This window comes from Amborella trichopoda, chromosome 3 (assembly GCF_054954075.1).
Source record: "Amborella trichopoda isolate Santa Cruz 75 chromosome 3, AtrichopodaSantaCruz75HAP2 v2.0, whole genome shotgun sequence".
Taxonomy (NCBI): Eukaryota; Viridiplantae; Streptophyta; class Magnoliopsida; order Amborellales; family Amborellaceae; genus Amborella; species Amborella trichopoda.
In genome coordinates, this window is record NC_142338.1 from 15098959 (window position 1) to 15117546 (window position 18588).

The 18588-nt window shown below is 34.1% G+C and overlaps 1 protein-coding gene across 1 annotated transcript; it reads right to left on the minus strand.

Annotated features, from left to right (window-relative positions):
* Positions 1–14621: 14621 nt before the first annotated feature.
* Positions 14622–15586, minus strand: LOC148782766 (mannan endo-1,4-beta-mannosidase 7-like). The gene is made up of 2 exons (XM_088862159.1): positions 14961–15586; positions 14622–14847 (listed from the first exon to the last, which is right to left on the minus strand). The coding sequence occupies exons 1-2, from the start codon at positions 15294–15296 to the stop codon at positions 14695–14697; spliced, it is 489 nt and encodes a 162-aa protein (XP_088718285.1). The 5' UTR covers positions 15297–15586; the 3' UTR covers positions 14622–14694.
* Between the last annotated feature and the right edge of the window lie 3002 nt (positions 15587–18588).

Below are 18588 nucleotides of genomic sequence, written 5' to 3' on the forward strand. Positions count from 1 at the left end.
TTCCACAACCTGCTCTGATGCTAATGTTAAAAAAACTTGAGGGAAGAAATATACCCACTCTTAAAATTAAAGGCAGTGTCTTTAGACTATCGATCGCAAAAATCAGGCTTTTATCAGAACTGTGAGAACTTTGTAAATTTCTGTGTACCTCTCCATGGCCATTGAAACCCTTCTTTAAGAGGGATGGAGGAGGCCGTCCTCCAACGTTCGGCTTTCTCCTGAAATCTCTAAGAAAAGAGGGATGGAGGAGGTTGAAACTCCTGAAATCTCTAATAAAAGAGGGATGGAGGAAGCTGTCCTCCAACGTTCTGCTTTTTCCTGAAATCTCTGAAAAAACGTGGCCCTATAATCCTGGAAAGTAGGTGGTTACTTTCTACCCGTTAAATAACGGCACTTTCTCTATCTAAGAAACCTCGATAAGCATTAAATTATAATAAAGAGAAATATTGCATGTTTAAAGGTCCCATGGCTACACACATGTACCAATATGGATAAGGCTAAACTACAGCTTATATCCAATGTATGAGTTGTCAGTGATTATAGCACGGCTTACTCATGACGGCAATCTCTTCTTCTTCTTTTTTTCCTTTTTGAATTTTCAGATAGAAATAGTAAAACAATAGAAAAAAAAAAAAAAAAAAAAACAGTAAGAAAGAAACTCAAAAAGAAAGAAAGAAATAAATAAAAAATGGTGGCTGGGAAAAGTTCCAGAGTGATCAGAGGCAAAAACCTTTCTAGATGCGTGCTCATAGCCCGGCCTCGAAAAACTCGTTAAGCCTATTTGCTGCTAACAGTGAGAGGTTAACGAATCAGATAAGGGGCAAGCTTTCTATGACTCTCCTACAACATAAAACTTATATACTTCTCCTTATCCAACCCTCCATTTTGAATGGAGGGCTGAGATTGTCCCAATTAGAATGTCACGTCTCTAAACTATTTTATTTTTAATTTTTTTTATATAAACTATTTTGACACCAAATTTTGGACGTCCAATTCTGTATTAAACTTGCACTAGCAAAAACTATTAAAAAAAGTATTTCCTATAAAATAAAATAACCAAAATACCCCTAAAAGTTTTAGGGGTATTTTGGTCATTATATTTTATCAAAAAATTATTTTTAATATTTTTTTATAGGTGTGTCCTAATGAGAAGATGACACATACTAAATTTCATATTCATACAATTTGTATAAGAAAAAAATTTAAAAATAAAATACTTTGAGAAGTCGGATCTAAAATCAAACGGTAAGTAACTCTCTTGATCAAAATTGAACAGCTGGAAGGTAGAGAAAGCATAGATCTTCTATCTTGTAGGGGACGTATAGAACCTTTCCCAAAGGGCTTTCTTTCTAATTGTTAGATTTTGTTATTTTTTTTCAAAGAGCAAGCGTTTTAAAAATGTGAAGAACATAAATGCTTAAAAAGTCATGTTACCCTCGTTTACCCCTCATTAATACTTACACCTGGTTCAATTTTGTTCTCTTATTCCTCGTCTTTAAACGGTAGATTAAATCAGTTGGCATGCATATGCATGCCTGTAGAGGTAACGTGCGCCTCCAAATTTCATCATGGTATGTAATTTTGATGTATAATATTTTTAGGATTATGTCAAAATCTATTTTAATATCTAATTATAAAATTTTAAATTTTAAAAATGGTTAAAATCAAGTAGATTTATAAACATATGAAAATCTTGAAAATGGACGGTGTAGATAATATGTTGTAAAATACACTATTTCTGAGACTTAAAATTTTTTTATTTTTCATGGTCATACATCTCAATGAGATGATCAATCAAAAGGTTTTTCAACATTAAACTACCGTTTCCAATAGATTTTTGACGTGCATATGTAGTTCTACATTATAAGGTTGCATCCTTATATAAACTTTATCCTTACGAAAAATTGTTGCTCATCTAAAACCAAACCGTTTAAAGATTTTACTGAATAGTTGTTTGCACTATTGGAAAATTTGAGCGATCTAACTGTTAACCGCTCGGTTCGGTTTTGGTGATCGATTGGTATTTAACATATATATATATATATATATATATATATATATATATATATATATATATATATGAGAAAAGATCTTGTCAGCTTACGAGCAGATAGCTACAGTGTCAGCCAATGGTCCAGAATGAATCTGGGCCGATCTGACGATAACGACCTCATTTCGTGTTTGAATTTTCATTTTTTTTTCTACAAATCTAAATTACTTAAAATTTGGAGCGTTTATTATTCAAAAATATAAGAATCTAATAAAAATAAAAATAAAAATAAAAAATTTTCATAATGACTAAAATACCCCCAAAATATTTGTAATACATTTTCTAAATTCTCAAAGATAAAGAATTTGGTTTGTAATAAATTTTTTAATATTCTTTACATTATGGTAAAGATTAAAAATAGTTTTTGTCAATAATAATCACTTTTACATATTCCCATTTTTTTCATAAAATTTTAAAAATATCCCTAAGCACAAATCGATTCGTTAAAATTCATTTTTTTCATTAATTTTCAACTGCATTTGAATGTATTTTTGTTTTAATCATTCTTTATATGCTTTTCATATTTTGGTAGATTTTGTTTTTATATTTTTTCTATTATTTCTAACATTTTTGACCGCCCGGGACTTGCCTGATTAGAACGGTTGAATCGGCAGATTTACCTGTTACGTCGATTAAACCGCTTCCAGGCCCATGTACGATTCACCGTTCCGGTTTGATTTTACAAACACTGACTCCCACTCTTCTTATTGCTTATTAGCACCACATTTAAAATTTTCTAAATGTATTTTTTTCAAATTCTATCATTTCTTATCTTGCCATTCATCCATCTCAACATCATCATCTCTGCTACACTCAATTCTATAGGTATATTGTTTTCAAGTACATAAAGAGTACAATTAGACAGTTTTTTTAATTTAAGTTAATGTATGGGCTCAAGAGGTTAAGTTCCGTAATCCTAGCGGCATAATATCTTTGGGCTTTGGCATCGACCCAAAATGCGACGTAGCGAAGCGGAGGTTTAAGAGGCCAAAAACTTCAATTTTATGCATCCTTTAAATAAAGAAAAAGTGTTTTATGCATCGTGGGACGCATTACTACATCAGCGCCCAAGGCATCATACATACATCTATCATAAAGATAAAGATGTAGAGTGGTGATACTTTCTAAAAAAAGATAAGAATCAATGGTCTCTTAATGTTTTTCAAATAATTGTTATTGTTAGTTTTTTAAATTTATTTTTTACACATTAATGATCTCCACATTAGAGATTTTTTTTTTGTTTGCGTTTTTTTAAATCTCTAGTGGTTTTTTAATGCATTAGGCAAGAATGAAAACCTAGACCTCAGTTGGGTTACAAGTGGTACTACCACTAAGAACTTAACCCCATTCTCAAAATACAATAAAAATTAGATACACCTAAAAGGTTAGGTCTAAAATCTATGTTACTAAGAGGTCATAAAAGAGGGGACTCGTATCTATATATGAGTCTTAGGACTAATAAATACCATGTCCTCTAAATAAATGTCATCCACGGCCAAATGGTAAGTCACCTCACACTTTACTCCGCGTAGGACTGCCAATGGATAGGGCTGGGCTTGGTAGATTAGAAGAAAAAAAATAAATTTTTTTCATTTGTTTCTTTTCTTAAGGAAAGTGTGATATTTTTATTTGGTTTTTATTTTTATTTATTTTGTTTTGTTGTTCTCGTTCTCCAAAATTTTAATATTTGTAGTAAGGCAAAAATAAAATAAAAAATTTTACCCGAAAAGGAAACCTGTTTATTTTGGTTATTCCCTTCTTATATTTTACAACCTAAAGAGATAAAGAAACGTAGATTGAAGAAAGTATCAGCCTTTCTTTAATGCATATTGCGATTTTGCCAAAAAAAAAAAAAGAAATCCATTTATTTTGGTTATTCCCTTCCTCTCCTCTATTTTGCAACCTAGAGAGGAAAGTGCCTGCATTTCTTTATGGTGCATATTGAGATTTTGCCAAAAAAAAAAAAGAAGAAACCATTTATTTTGGTTATCCCCTTCCTATATAAGCAATGTAGAGAGTTATTTTGGTTATCCCCTTCCAAATGGAGAGAGAGAAACCATTTAGCTTGGTGCCATCATCCAAGCATTTGTGGTTCATTTGGATAATCTTTTTCTCTCTAAAAAAAATTTCTCATTATTTAGAAATCCAATCTCTTTTTTTCTCTCTAAAAAATCCAATCTCTCCCTCAAAAAACTCTCTTGTTCTTCACAAACTGAATCTTTCTCTCTAATAACTCTCTCTCTCTCTAATCTCAATATCTCTTTTTTTTCTTTAAAAGTTCATTCTCTTTAAAAACTTATTATCTATTTTTCTATCTAAATATCCAATTTCCTTTATAAAAACCCAATTTCCCTCTCTAAAATCTCAATCTTTACCTGTCTCTAAAAACCATTCCCTCTCTAAAAATCCATCTCAATATCTCATTCTCTTAAAGAACCCAATCTCACTTTCTCTAAAACTCAATAAGGGGGTTTTAAATATTTGAAAAAAACAGTTAGCAAAAACAAAATTACTTACAAAAAAAAATTTCACGAGAGATTAGAAAACTCGTAAAAAACTCAATCTTGCTTTCTCTAAAACTCAATAAGGTTAAAATTTTTGAAAAGAACAGTTAGCATTTTTTTTTTCTTACAAGAAAAATAACAAGAGAGATTAAAAATAAATAAAAAAAGCCAGGCAAGGCATAATAGGCTTGCTCTCTAAAAAACTCCCATTTGGATAACCCTCATCTCTCTTTAAATACTCTCCCTAGAAAATTAATCTCTTTTTAAAAACTCTCTCATTCATTCTTGACAAACAGAATCTTTTTTCATCTCTCTAATATCTCTCTCTCTCTCTAGAATCTCAATCCCTCTTTTTCTCACTAAAAACTCATTCTCTCTTTAAAAACTCATTCTCCTTTTCTCTCTTTAAAAACCCAATTCTCTCTCCCGACCTTTGATGGCTACCCGACCTTTGATGGGCTACCCAACCTTTTGATGGGGTACCCGAAGTTTGATGGGCTGCCTGACGTTTGATGGGCTCCCCAACGTCTGGTAGGCTACTGGACCTTTAATGGGCTACCCGACTTTTGGTGGGCTAACCGACCTTTGGTAGGCTACCCGCCTTTGGTAGGCTATCCGACCTTTGGTGGGCTAGCCGACCTTTGGTGGAGAGAGGGCGCGCAGAGCTTTGGGTTTAGGGTTTTGTTCCTCTGTGTTAAAATGGCTGATGAGGAGGAGGAGGTACTAAGTGGGGAGGAGGGGGGTTTTGGAGAGGAGGCTGTGATGAGGGGCTGGAGGCCGAGATAACCAGAAGTGGCTCTTCTTCTTCTTCCTGTGACACTTACACAGTGGAAACCAGAAGTGGCCGGACTGGTTTTTCAGATGCCAAGTTCCAACGAAACCGAGGACTCAGGCAGCCAGATCCCTGAGGCAACCGAGTCGAGCTGCTCCTTCTCAATTGAAGATGCAGAAGATTGATGGTTGGGGATGAAGAGCTTAGGGAATTTCTCTTTGATGACTGATTTGCCTCAAAAGAGAAATCAGGAACTTCCTTTCTGCATCTCTTTTTCTCTTGCTTTTTCTTCTAAGCCCACTGTCCTTTCATTACCTGTAACTGTTTTTCACACTTCCTGTTGGAGATGGCTATGTCCAGTTCCACTCTATATCTTTTGCCAATGTTTCTCTCTTTAAAAGCTGCAAATGGGTTTGTTTTTAGGGGGGACAGAAGGCCGAGGGGTTTTAGGGGGGAAGAGGGTGTAAGACAATGTGGTTCTAAAGGTGGAGAAAGTAGGGGCAAAAAGGTCAAAAGTAATCCCATATTAAATTTCATAACAGGCTGTCCCAGTCAATGATGCTTGGGTCTCTCTGTATGTCTCTCTACCCTCTCTCACTTTTTCTCTCTCCTTGTTTTTCTCTCTTTATATCTCCCTATTCTCTCTCACCCTGTCTCTCTCCACTCCCTCACTTTTTTTTTTTTTTCTATTTTTTTATATAATCCAGCAATGAGTGTGACGGACCGCACAAATTCTAATAACTTCTCCTCCGCCCATAATGCGATTGGCACAACCCTTTATAGAATGAATTTTTTTTGCGGTCTGATAAGTAAAATAAATTTCGGTCTGACAAGATTCACGAACCTAACCTGCGATGAAGTAGGTCGACAAGCCCCTTTGCTGTGTAAAATCCCTTTCTCATTGGTACACCTATCCATACCCATCCACGGGTGTGGGTATACAGTACACGTGCGAGACACGACGCCTTGCATCCCGTGGTTTTTTGAGAGGGGCGATGCCAGACCGGGTCCCAAACCAGATCCCGACTGCAACTAGATCGAGGCCCAACCAGGGTCAAACCACTGTGTGCTATTTGTTGCCTCTATCTTATCTCTACACGTTGCTCATCACGCAAGTGGATTTCCTTCAATTATCCTCTCCTTCCATGGTTTCTAGCACCAATGATTTCAAGGAACATTTATCTATATGTCAAAACTAAGCAAATACTCAAAATCCAAACTAGGCGAATACTCAAAATCTGATAGTCATCGGGCAAGGATAAGATATTATTTTATGTGCTACTACCAAAGCTTTTACTAAAAGACCACACTGAAATTTTAGGATGAAATAGCTCAATATTGGATCATGACAAAAAAAATGAAAAAAAAGAGAGAACTACGAGTAAAATTAACCTTTGCTCAATTAGTCATTCAGTGCACTGAACCAGAAGATATAAAATCATAGTTAAGCAAGCTTAAGAGAAAATTAACGAACTAACTATCACACTATGAGCCACCATGTGAATGACGAAAAAAAGCAGCATAACGAAGTAAAATTATACAAGCTACATAACCACCATGATGAAACTATGGTGCGCTACCCGAACTTTGGACTTAAAGACCAAGGGTGGACGGTATGTTTGAGAAACATGTCGAAGCAATTAATTGGTAAGGTATATAAGAAATCTCATGCATGTAACATGAAAAAATGTCATATATAAAACAATTTAGACCAAAAAATTCAAGTGTGGTGCATAACCACATTGATGGGATATATATGAAATCTTGTGCATGTAGCATGATGCAATATCATATACATGTTTATTGGGGCGAGGAAATCTAAATGTGATGTATGACTACATTAGTAGGATATATATGAAATCTCATGCAAGTAACACAAGGCCATGCTATATACAAGGTTGTTGAGGCAAGAGAATCTAAGTGTGGTGTGTTACCACATTGGCACGGTATATGTGAAATATCATACAAGAAGAATGAGGCAATACCACATACAAGGCTGAATAGGCCAAAAAACCTAAATGTGATGTATGACCACTTTGGTTGGGTTATGTGAAATCTTATGTAAGTAACATGAAGCAATGTCATATACGATATCACTCAAGCAATGAAATACAATTATTATATATGGTTGAGTTGGCTAGTTTATATGTGAAATCGCATGTAGGCAGCATGAGGTAATGCCATATACGTGGTTGTCCAAACTAGGAAATCCAAGTATGGTGTTGATCATTTTGGTGGGGTTGGGGTTATGGTGGTAGTACCACTTGTGCCCCAGCTAAGGTCTAGATTTATATTCTCACCTAATACATTTAAAAACCACTAACGATTTCAAAAAAGAGTAGGAGCTCATCATCCCTACTGAGTTACTCAAAAAAAAAAAAAAAAAGTCATATACAAAGCCATTTAGGCCATGAAATCCAATTGATGTGTATGATGAATATCGATGGGGTACTTTTCTTGAAATACCGCGTGAGATAAATGCTAAGGAAATCAAATTATGGCATGTATGATATATTGGTCGCTTTTTTTGTAACTGAAACTCAATATGAGATGCATGAGACAATGCCATATAGACGTATGGTTTATTGATCCATACTATTCTATACTGACATCCCATGTGAAGAACATAAGACCATATCCCTCCCCCACATTCTGAGAATTAGGGCATTTCACATTTTGAGAATTAGGGCGTTTCTTTCTCCGCCCGCATCCTTCAAGGCCTGCAAATTTGCCTTGAACTCCAAACCTCCGTTTTCTCTTTCCTTCGTGTCCACTAGCATGATCAACGATGTCCTAATGGCTGGTGCACGCGCAGCCAAGGACAAGAAAAGTCGACCTCCATTAAAGCACACAGCCATTGAAAACGTCAAATGGAAGTGGCCTCAAAAGATAAACCACCCTATGCATAAACTGAAGAGTTCGGTTTAGATGACAAAATTTCAGAGCTCTTAAAGAGAGCCATTGATTTCAAGCCACATAGAGCTGCTCAAAATGTTTAGAGAGAGAAATTATCTCTCAATCTCAAATTTTAAATTTTACGGAGAATAACTCAAAATGTTTAGCGAGAGAAACTATATCAAATTTTAAGTTTGAGGATATCAGAAAATATTTCAAAATTTTAAAGAGAAAATATATTACATTTTAGAGAGAGAAAGTACTTGAAAATTTTAAAAAAGAGAAATTATCACAAAAGTTTTAGAGAGAAAATCTCAATTTTAATAGAGAAAATGACATTATAATAAATAATACAATCAAAAGAATTTAATGAAAAATGTAAAAAAAAAAGAATAAAAATATCCTATTATTCAATATTTTTAAGTTTTGTATCTCATCAAACTACAGAATTAAAAATATTACTTCTAAGAAAAATGATTCCATCTTTTCTATCTTCCGATCCTCTAAACCCTTTTGATCATGTATTATTGACTTCAACAACTTATGAAATGATTATCTTTCTTTTCTAAAACTCCATCTCTCTCTCACATCATCGTCTCTCTCTCCAAACTCTATCTCTCTCTAAAACCCAAACTCCTCTCTCTCTCACTTCATCATCTCTCTCTCAAAACTCCATCTCTCTCCTTAAAAGTCAAACTGCATCTCTCTAAAACTCCATCTCTCTCTAAAACCCAAATTTTATCTCTCTCTCTAAAACTCCATCTCTCTCTAAAACCAAAACTCTATCTCTCTCTCTAAAACTCCATCTGCCTCTCACACATACGAAGGTGTGATTGTGTTCGAGCTCAAGCTAAACCCCTTGTCTGGTAAACTCATCAAAAAGCGAAGAGAGAGATAGAGTTTTGGAGAGAGATTGAGTTTGAATATGTGTCATTTTAGTGTTTGTTTGGATAAAAACTTTATGGTCAAAAGAGTCTAAGGAATTGTATGATAAAAAATATCAAGACTTTTTACTTCCAAGTAATATTTTCAATTCTTGAGTCTTATAAGATATGGAAGCTAAAAATAAGGGACAAGGAGATATTTTCTCAAAAAAAAAAAAAAAGAAGGAAAATAAAAAGCCATAAAAATATTACCTATGCGTATATCATCCAAACAGCTCTAATCTATTTTATAATGAATACTTTTCTCAAGAAATACATTTCAAATAAAATAGATTTTTCAGGGACCTTTTTCAATGGATCCAAACGGCCCCTTACACTTGCCCAAATTCTATAAGGTTAAGAGCTTTGTCTATTGGGAAAATTGCTTAGCCTAATTTTTTCTAACAGATTTTTCTCCAAAACCAACTTTTTTAGCTAATACCCCCAATACAAAAACACGACTGCCCCTTCAAAATATCGGACTGCTATTTCAAAACGCCGGACTGCCCATTTCTTCAAAAACATAATCCCTAGACTGACAATAAAACGCTCAAATGCCCATTTCTCCAATAGCATAATCCTTGGATTGTCACAATAAATCACCAAACCGCCCATTCCGGCAAAATAATCGCCGGACTGCCTCTTCTAAACACCTTACCACCCTCTCCAACGAAAAATGATTTGTTATGTGAGAGAAAGGCATTTTCGTCAAAAAAAAAAGTGAACTTTTTTTATTGGGGGTATTAGCGAGAAAAGTTGGTTTTGGGAAAAAATATGTTTGGAAAAAGGTAAAGTGCCTAGAAAGTCCATATTTGAATGTTTTAAGCGATTTTCATTTCTCTATTCCCAAAAAGATAACTAGACGACATTCCGCGAGAGTTTCTTACTGTTGATTGTTGAGCTCAACAGTAACTTATATCATGGATTTTATGTGGGAATGTATCAAATGATATGTTTTTATTTAATAAGATGTATATTAAATTTTAGTTTTAGAATTTATTTTTATTTTTTTAATTTTTTTAGGTATAGTTTTTTTTATTTTTTTCTTTACTATTAATTAATTTGCATTCATGGGTATTGTTCATTGATACTATTCACGATAGTGTTCACGGGTTACTATTTACATAGGTAAATTTGTCATTTGAATTTTGTGCTTAAGTTGGGATTTTTTTTGGGCCATTTAATTATTATATTGAAATTTAATGTCTTTGAATATTAAATTAGGGTGCGGTTTGTATAGAGCCTAGGCTCTAAACAATCAAATTAGAACCTACCTTCAAATAGTATCGAAAAATGTGGTTTCAATATTTGAAATCTTTGTGATAGCCTTAAAATATATTTTTATATTTATTTATAAAGTTTAAAGCTTCATAACTAGTGTAGATGGACAGATCTATGAAAACATGAAAATCTTAAAAATTGACGGTCCAAAAATGTATTATAAAATATAGTATTTCCAAAACTTGAAATCTATTTTTTTTCTCATGTCCATGCTTCTTGATGTCGAGATGATCCATTTGAAGATATTTGAACATCAAAACAACCTCTTCCAATGAAATTTTTGAGGTAGGCTCAAATTTGACGGTTTATAGCCTCGGCTCTATATAAACTTTTCCCATTAAATTATAATATATAAAAAACATGTGAGGCCTTGAGAGGGATATTCCTGATGACTTTTTAGAAATCCAAAGAAAAAGAGGTTCGGCTTTTGGAACTCTAACTTATAATATGAAAAAAAAATTATAAGTTTCTTTTGACGAATGCTTGTATTTGACTAGACCCTTGCTAATTTTACTATTTCTTTCAATTTTCCCAAAAACAAGTCATCTAGTTCTAGGGAACTGATGCCAAAGCGTTAGATTCGTTCATCATCGAAAAGCACAACCATATTTGAGCCATGCTCCTAAAATATATTCCATAAACAAATATCATGAAGATTTAATGGGGAATAACTATGTTTGTCACACAATTAATTACATGGGAACTCACTCGATTTGCATGCATGAGTTCAATATGATGATCACCTTCATCGCTAGATCATCGCATGATTTAGAACCACATGATCCTTTGACATCAATGGTAAGTTTATTAAGAGGGAAATGTTTTTATACTTCCCCTACAGCATAGAAAATCTATGCTTTCCCTACCATCCAGCCGTTCAATTTTGATAAAGAAAGCCACTTATTTTTTGGTGTTGGATCCAACGTCTCAAAGAATTTTATTTTTAGTTTTTTATATACAAATTGTATGAATATGAAATTTAGTATGTACTATCGTCTCAATGGGGTGCACCTATAAAAAATATTTAAAATAAATTTTTGATAAAATATAATGACCAAAATACCCCTTGAAACTTTCAAGAGTATTTTGATCATTTAGTTTATTGAAAATATATTCTTTTTATATTTTTCGTTAGTGCGAGTTTAATAGAGTATTGGGCGTCCAAAATTTGGTGTCAATATAGTTTATAAAAAAAACATTAAAAATAAAATAGTATAGGGATGTGACATTATGATTGGGGCAATCTTAGCCCTCCATTCAGAATAGATGGCTGTAAAAGGGGAAGTATATAAGTTTTATGCTGTAAGGGAAGTTGTCATGGGTATTTTGATGCGCATTTTGAAATTAAATCAAAATGGAAGACATTCAATGGTTCATCTATTTAACATCTAACGACAAATTAAATGAAGAAGTTTATATAAGGGTGAGGCTCTAAACAATCAAGTTAAGGCTTAACTCAAAAATAGATGGACAGAAGGAAAAATAGATTTCAAGTCTTGAAAATAGTGCATCCTATAATGTATTATCTAGACCGTCAGTTTTCAAGGGTTTCGATCTACACTATTTTTTAATTTTAATTTTTATAATTAGAGTTGATAATAAATTTTCAGGCCATCATAAAGAATTATGATACTGAAACAAAATATTTCGACACTATTTGAACGTGCCCTCTACTTTGATTATTTAGGGCCTCGTCCTTGTACAAACCACACCCTAAAAATATTAAAGGGGGCATCCTCCTTGTACAAACCACACCCTAAAAATATTAAAGGGTGCGGTTTCTATAAGGTTGCAACCTTAAACAATAAATGTTTTTTAGTATTATCTTAAAATCTATTTTCATACCTTGGATCCAAGTACAGGTAGATTGAATTGAGATCCAACCCAGGTATTAAAATGTTATATATTATATATATATACATATATGGTATTTTTTTTTGTTATGTATTATTTATATTATTTTATATAGAATATAATTTTTTTGACCCAATTGAGCATGGACCTGGATTTCATTCAAATCCCATGTATATTTTTTGGATCCGCATTTGGATATGAATATTCTGAATTTGATCGTTTGTTGATGTGAATCTGGATCCCATGTATATTTTTTGGATCCAAACTCCTTCCGACCATTCTCAACCCTTGTTTACTTGAGAGATGGTTTTGTAGCTTATGCTCTAGGTTTTGGTCGTTACCACTTCTTGGTGCTCCATATACGGGTACTAGCATGTGTCATGTGTCGCAGGTAGTGCAGGAAAAATCGGGCGGTTTAGATTCTAACCGCCTGGTTAGATCCGGTTTGATTGAAACTTGCCACTACCTGATTCCAGTTTTGGTGAATCGCATGAGTATTGCAAAAACAAATTAAAAAAAAAGTTATATAAGATCTAAAAGAATAAGGGATTTTATTTGTAATATATTTTCTAAAATATTTTTATCATTTTGGTAAAGATTGAAAATTGTTTTGGTCATCAATACATATTTTTACATTTTTCCATCTTGTTTGAAAAATTTCAAAAATTCCTCTAATAAAAAATTGATTCTTTAAAATTTATGTTTTTCATTAATTTTCAACTTCATTTGGATGTACTTTGTTTAATCAAGCTTTAAATATACTTTTCATATTTTATTAGAATTTTTTATTTTTTAACACTTTTAAAAAATAATACATGTATGTGATGGTAGAAAAAAGAAAAAGAAAAACGAAGCTCAAAGTTATAAGGTGGCAATGGACCCGACCACATTCGAGATCCAATGAGTAGACCTGGGACCCAATAGATCGGATCCGGATCCAAAACCTGAACTTGAATACTATTTGGGTCCGGGTCCGGTCCAACCGGGCCGGACCGGTTGCCACCCCTACTTGTGGTTAGAGGGAGCGCCCCAGAGTTTATCTCGAAATGACTTGTGAAAACTAACCAAAGCCCAATATTATGAACCAATCAAAGATTAAATACTAAGAGCTTAACTTGTGATGAGATACTGGCAATCGCAGTCACAAGTTTTAAAGGTTTTCTTTTAAGGAAAATAATTTAATTTGAGAGGGCTACAGCCTTGTCAAAATAATACATCAAAAATTGCAAGTAAAGCATTATAAAGCTTTTAAATCAATTATCTCGACTTTGAACACTACATTTATAAAAAAAAAAAAAAAAGATTTCAAGATTTAAAAAGATTATATATTGTACCAAATTATCTAGACTATTTATTTTGCTTTAAAAATGGGTGTTCACGAATCGCAAAATCTGTACCATTTTTTGAATTTTAAAATTTATTGTTAATGTTAAAAATTGATTTTAAAGTAATCATAGATATTTCTGTCGTTGAAAGTATTTTTCGAATGAAGATTAGCAAAGCTTTATTTTATTTCTACAATGCGTAGGCCTTGTAGAAACCTCATTGTTGTTTTAAATTATATCTACTTTGAAGCCGTGCATGGGGACATGCCTGGCCCAATGTGAGATAAGACTACTTCTTACAAAGTAAAAAAGAAAAAAGTAAAAATAAAAATAAAAGGGTTAGCGTTGCGGTGATAGCACCCTATATTTTAATCATCACATGGTAGATTTGAATCATCAATAAATAAATAAATAAATAAATAATGGCTCTTTTTCAATGAATTATTGAAAACAAATAACTCAAAAAAAAAAAAAAGTAAATAGAAAAATTACCTAAAATAAACTAAATAATAATAAAAAAAAAAAGTCCAGAGGGGTGTCAGATTGAGAAACCCGTGGCCACGCATCCTCTTTACGCTTAATCGCGCCACCTTGCACTCTCTCCATCCATCTCACTCTCACTATCACTATAGTAGAGGTAGTTTGGGAGGAGGACGCGTGGCCTGTTTAGAGATTCTAAGTTTAAACGGAAATATATTTCTTTTGATGAGTGGTGGCTTAGGAATTTGATATTGAAAAAATATCTTCGTACTTTTGTTTTTCAAGATTTTAAAATATAATCTTGATTAATAAAAATGGCTACAGCGATTTTTTTAAACAGCTTTTACTGAAAAACCATCGTCCCAAATTTCTGTCTCCCAGCAACCCTTCTCTCTCCATCTTTCCCCTCTTTAATCCCTCACTCACTCTGTCTCCTCCCCCTCTCTCTCTCTTTCTCTCTCTTTCTTTACGTTTCCTCTCACTCTGTCTTCGATGGGTTGGCCAGGTTTTTAGGAAGTCGGAGAAGCCAAAAATAAGAGACAGAAAAATAGCTTGACAGAGACGGAGAGAAGCATCATATCGACATTCTAGGCCCTGGTTCCTAGAACCATCATACAGAAAAATAGTCATCGTCAGAGCTCAAAGACTGGCCCTGGTTCCTGGCCCACTGAGGCCTTCCTCCAAGATCTTTGTAGTTGTTCACAAAACTCAGCATCAAACAAACACCATATCTCCTAGCCTCTGAAATCACAAAATCCAGCCCCTGCCACAAAACCCACAACTCATCAAGCTTAAAAGAAAAAAAGAAAGCAATGAATGCGAATAATTTTCCATGAATAACGTGATGAAATATGGGACTTGTTGATTAAAATTTACCTTGACCATATCTTCATTATAGGAACCAGGAGAAATTTGCAGAGGCCTGTAACCTCCATCACTGAAAGCCCAAGTTCTTGCTTCAGTTAAGCCATAGCTTGAAGCTTGTTGAAAAACAGAGGTTACTTTTCCCCTGGTTGAAGGGTTAGAGGCCATTTGCACCATCCAGTATACATTGAACCCATTAACATAGAAAGGGGAACCATTAACTATGAAATGGGTTCCTCTGGTTTGCACAAAACCACCTTGAGCTAGAGCAAGGTTCCTCTGGTTTTGGAATACCAGGAAAACGAGGAAAACAACACAAATAAGCTTGTGTTCAGTGAGCCTGAACATTTTGATTCCTTAGAAAACAAAGCCCTTTGGGGTTAAACTCGAAAACCAGAAATAGGTTTGATGAATGGCCTGCTTTTGAGAACGTGGCTATCTATCTCAATATCGGTTCTCTATTCAGGACTTCCCGCATTTCCCTACAGGTTTTCATGCATTAAATGAAATAGCCATGAAAAGCAGAGAAATAGAGCTCGAGACGCTGCATTTTAGAGAGAGAGTGAGAGCACCGAAAAATGCAGACAAATGTCGATCAAAGAGTAAGGAGAGAAGATAGGTGATGCTAGCAGCAAGACAAAGAAGGACAGAAGTTTGGGGGTATATAAATAAGAGAGAACGATTGAATTTAAAAAGTGCATGGCTTTTCAATATTTGTTTAAGTTAAAAAATAAATTTAGAGTGATAAGGGAGTTGGAATATATTTTTTAAAATGTTAAGTTTATTTAAAAAATAAAATCTAAAAATAAAAGATACGAAGATATTTTCTTTTTGATATTATGAATCTAACATTTCAATAAAAAGAGATATTGTATGGAATTCCGAACTAACCATTTCAATAAAAAAAAGTGTGGTGGGTTTTGGAACTTGAATTTGTGAATGCTCTGATTCGACAGAAATGGTGGATTTGAAACTTAAAATTCGTTGAAAAAAACATAGCATGATAAATTCGAACATTGAATTTTAGAACCCACCATTTCACCCAAAAGAAAAAAAATACAACTGAAATCTAGATCAGGAGGTCCAAGTTCCTGACCCATTTTCACTCACAAAATCCAGCCACAACTTGACCTTTTTTTCACTTTAAAAAATATTGAAGTATATTTCAATCCATAATTTAAAGTTCTTAATAGGGTCATTTAGGAAAATAAGAAAAGCAAAAAGAAGGATTTGGGACTTTAATGTAAAATAGAGGTGAATTTTTTAAAAATCCAACTTGGAATTTTCTATAATTTCCCTATTTTTAGATATTTTATTTAAATAATTTATTTCATTTAATTTTTTATTTTAATAAATATTGTTTTAACTGCTAGTCAACGTAGTATTCCTTATCTGCCTTTTGGAATTTTACATCTAATTTCTTTTTTCTTTTTTCTTTTAACCAATGTTAACAATTTTATTGATGGAAAGAGATTACAACAGTAACATTACATCATCACCAATCATAATATCAAAACAAGTCATCCCATATTTAGCCAAAGAATCATCCATATAATTCGCCTCACGATAAACATGAACAGAAAAATAGGGATCAAGTTAGCAAACTGGCAAATTTGCAACCAAATAGACCTTAGTACCATGGTACCCTTTGCTCACCCTTACATCATCTGATAACATTTAAAAAATCCCCTCAGCTATTAAGGGAACGCCCAGATTTTTATCACGATAATTCTTCAGCCTTTGAATCCAGGCAAGAAGCATGACATGGTTTGTAGTAGTCTATCCAGTTGGACCAGCAAAAGAGAAGATAATTCCTCCATGTGAATCTCTCACAATCCCCCCAAATCCTGCCACACTAGGATTCCCTAGTGAACTCCCATCAAAATTAAGTTTTAAACGTCCCAAAGAAGGTGAGATCCACAAAGATCCCGGTTTACACCTAACCAAGTTCATATGATGAAAACTATGGAGATTTAAAGACACTTCCACTTTAGTGATCCCTAGCCCTTGTGATAACACTGACAACTAGCACCGAATCAAATGCTTATAGCACTAAGGAGTCTATGAAAAGGCAGACACACACCCTCAAAAGTTCTTATATTCTTTTCTTTCCATACTTCCCACAGAATTGAGGCTAATATAATTTGCCACACCTTTTTACCAATCTTAGGGAGATGGGGGAAAGCCAGATTAGCAGCCACACCAAACACACTTTGTAGCATTGCCACATATATACCCAACCATCCAAAGAACCAGGACCAAATCCTAGATACAAAAGGGCAATGTAAAAACAAATGGGCCCCTTATTCACTATCCTCTTTACACATCAAGCAGATATTAGTTAAAATCTTCTCCCTCTTAATAAGATTATCTACAGTTAGAATTTTATTTTGGGTAGCCAACCAAAGGAAAATCTGAACCTTATGAGAGATAGGCCACTTCCAAAAGTAGCCACTTGAGGTAGAGACCACCTAAGTTGATCATTGAAAAACAGATAGTAGACAGACGTAACCAAGAATTCACCATCCGCTTCAATATCTCAAATCACTTCATCAGCAGAATAAACACCTGATTTAGCATCTCCTAGAGAGCCACGTAACTAGAGTAAGTTTTTGCATTAACTCTATTATTTCCAAAATGAACATTCCACACCACTTTATTACCCGTGAATCCAACCAACTCTGAGACCTTGGCATTAGGTTGCACGATTCTATCGAACACATCTGGGAAGAGCAATTTCAAAGGCTAATTACCAAGCCATTTTTGGTGCCAAAAGTAGATATTGCAGCCATCTCCCACCAGCCATCTAATATTACGATGGAGTAGCAGTTTACACAAATAAATTGCTCGACAAAAAACAGATCGACCTTCACCACCAAGACCACCCCCAATCCACAAGCCATGCCTATCCATACCATACTTATGATAGAGAATATGATACCACAACTGATATGTAAGAATAAAGCTACGCCACCACCATTTACACAACAAAGCTTGATTGACTAACCCCACTTTCCTTATCCCTAATCCATCTTCACTCTTGGGTGTGCATACTATATCCCACAAATCAAGATGATAATTCCTAGCCTCAGTATCTGACCCCCACAAGAAGTGTCTCATCAATGTCTCTATTTTTTTAACAATAGAAGAAGGCATCTCCATAACTGACATCTGGTAGATGGGTAGATTGGCCAAGCAATAACATAAAAGAGTCACTTTGCCCCCCAAAGATAAATATTTCGGTTTCCATAAGTCTAGTTTCACTTGGACACTTTTCAATACTGTATCCCAAACCGAAATTGGAATCGTACAAATATAAATCGGAATCCCCAGATAAGTAAAAAGGAAAGAGTCCACTCTACAACCTAAGGCCTCAGCTAACTCCTTCATAACCCCTCACTACAGTTACCACAAAAAATGACAGTCTTCTCAAAATTAATTTTCAATCACATAGCTACCTCAAAATTAATTTTCAATCACATAGCTACCTCACAGCAGCTCAAGAAACGAGCAATGGTAAAAACTTGTTCATTATTAGCTGGGCAAAAAATCAGTGTGGCGTCAACATATTGAAGATGACACGCACTTAGCCCATTACTTCCCACTTGGAATCCCTCAAAGTTTCATGCATTCTCCACAT

Bases quoted from the DNA above. Each gene is read 5' to 3' on its own strand.
- LOC148782766 (XM_088862159.1), bottom strand. From the start codon at position 15,296: ATGTTCAGGCTCACTGAACACAAGCTTATTTGTGTTGTTTTCCTCGTT. The intron at 14,848-14,960 runs GTAAATTTTAAT...GTTTTGTGGCAG, and splicing joins ATAATGAAGATATGGTCAAG to GGGCTGGATTTTGTGATTTC.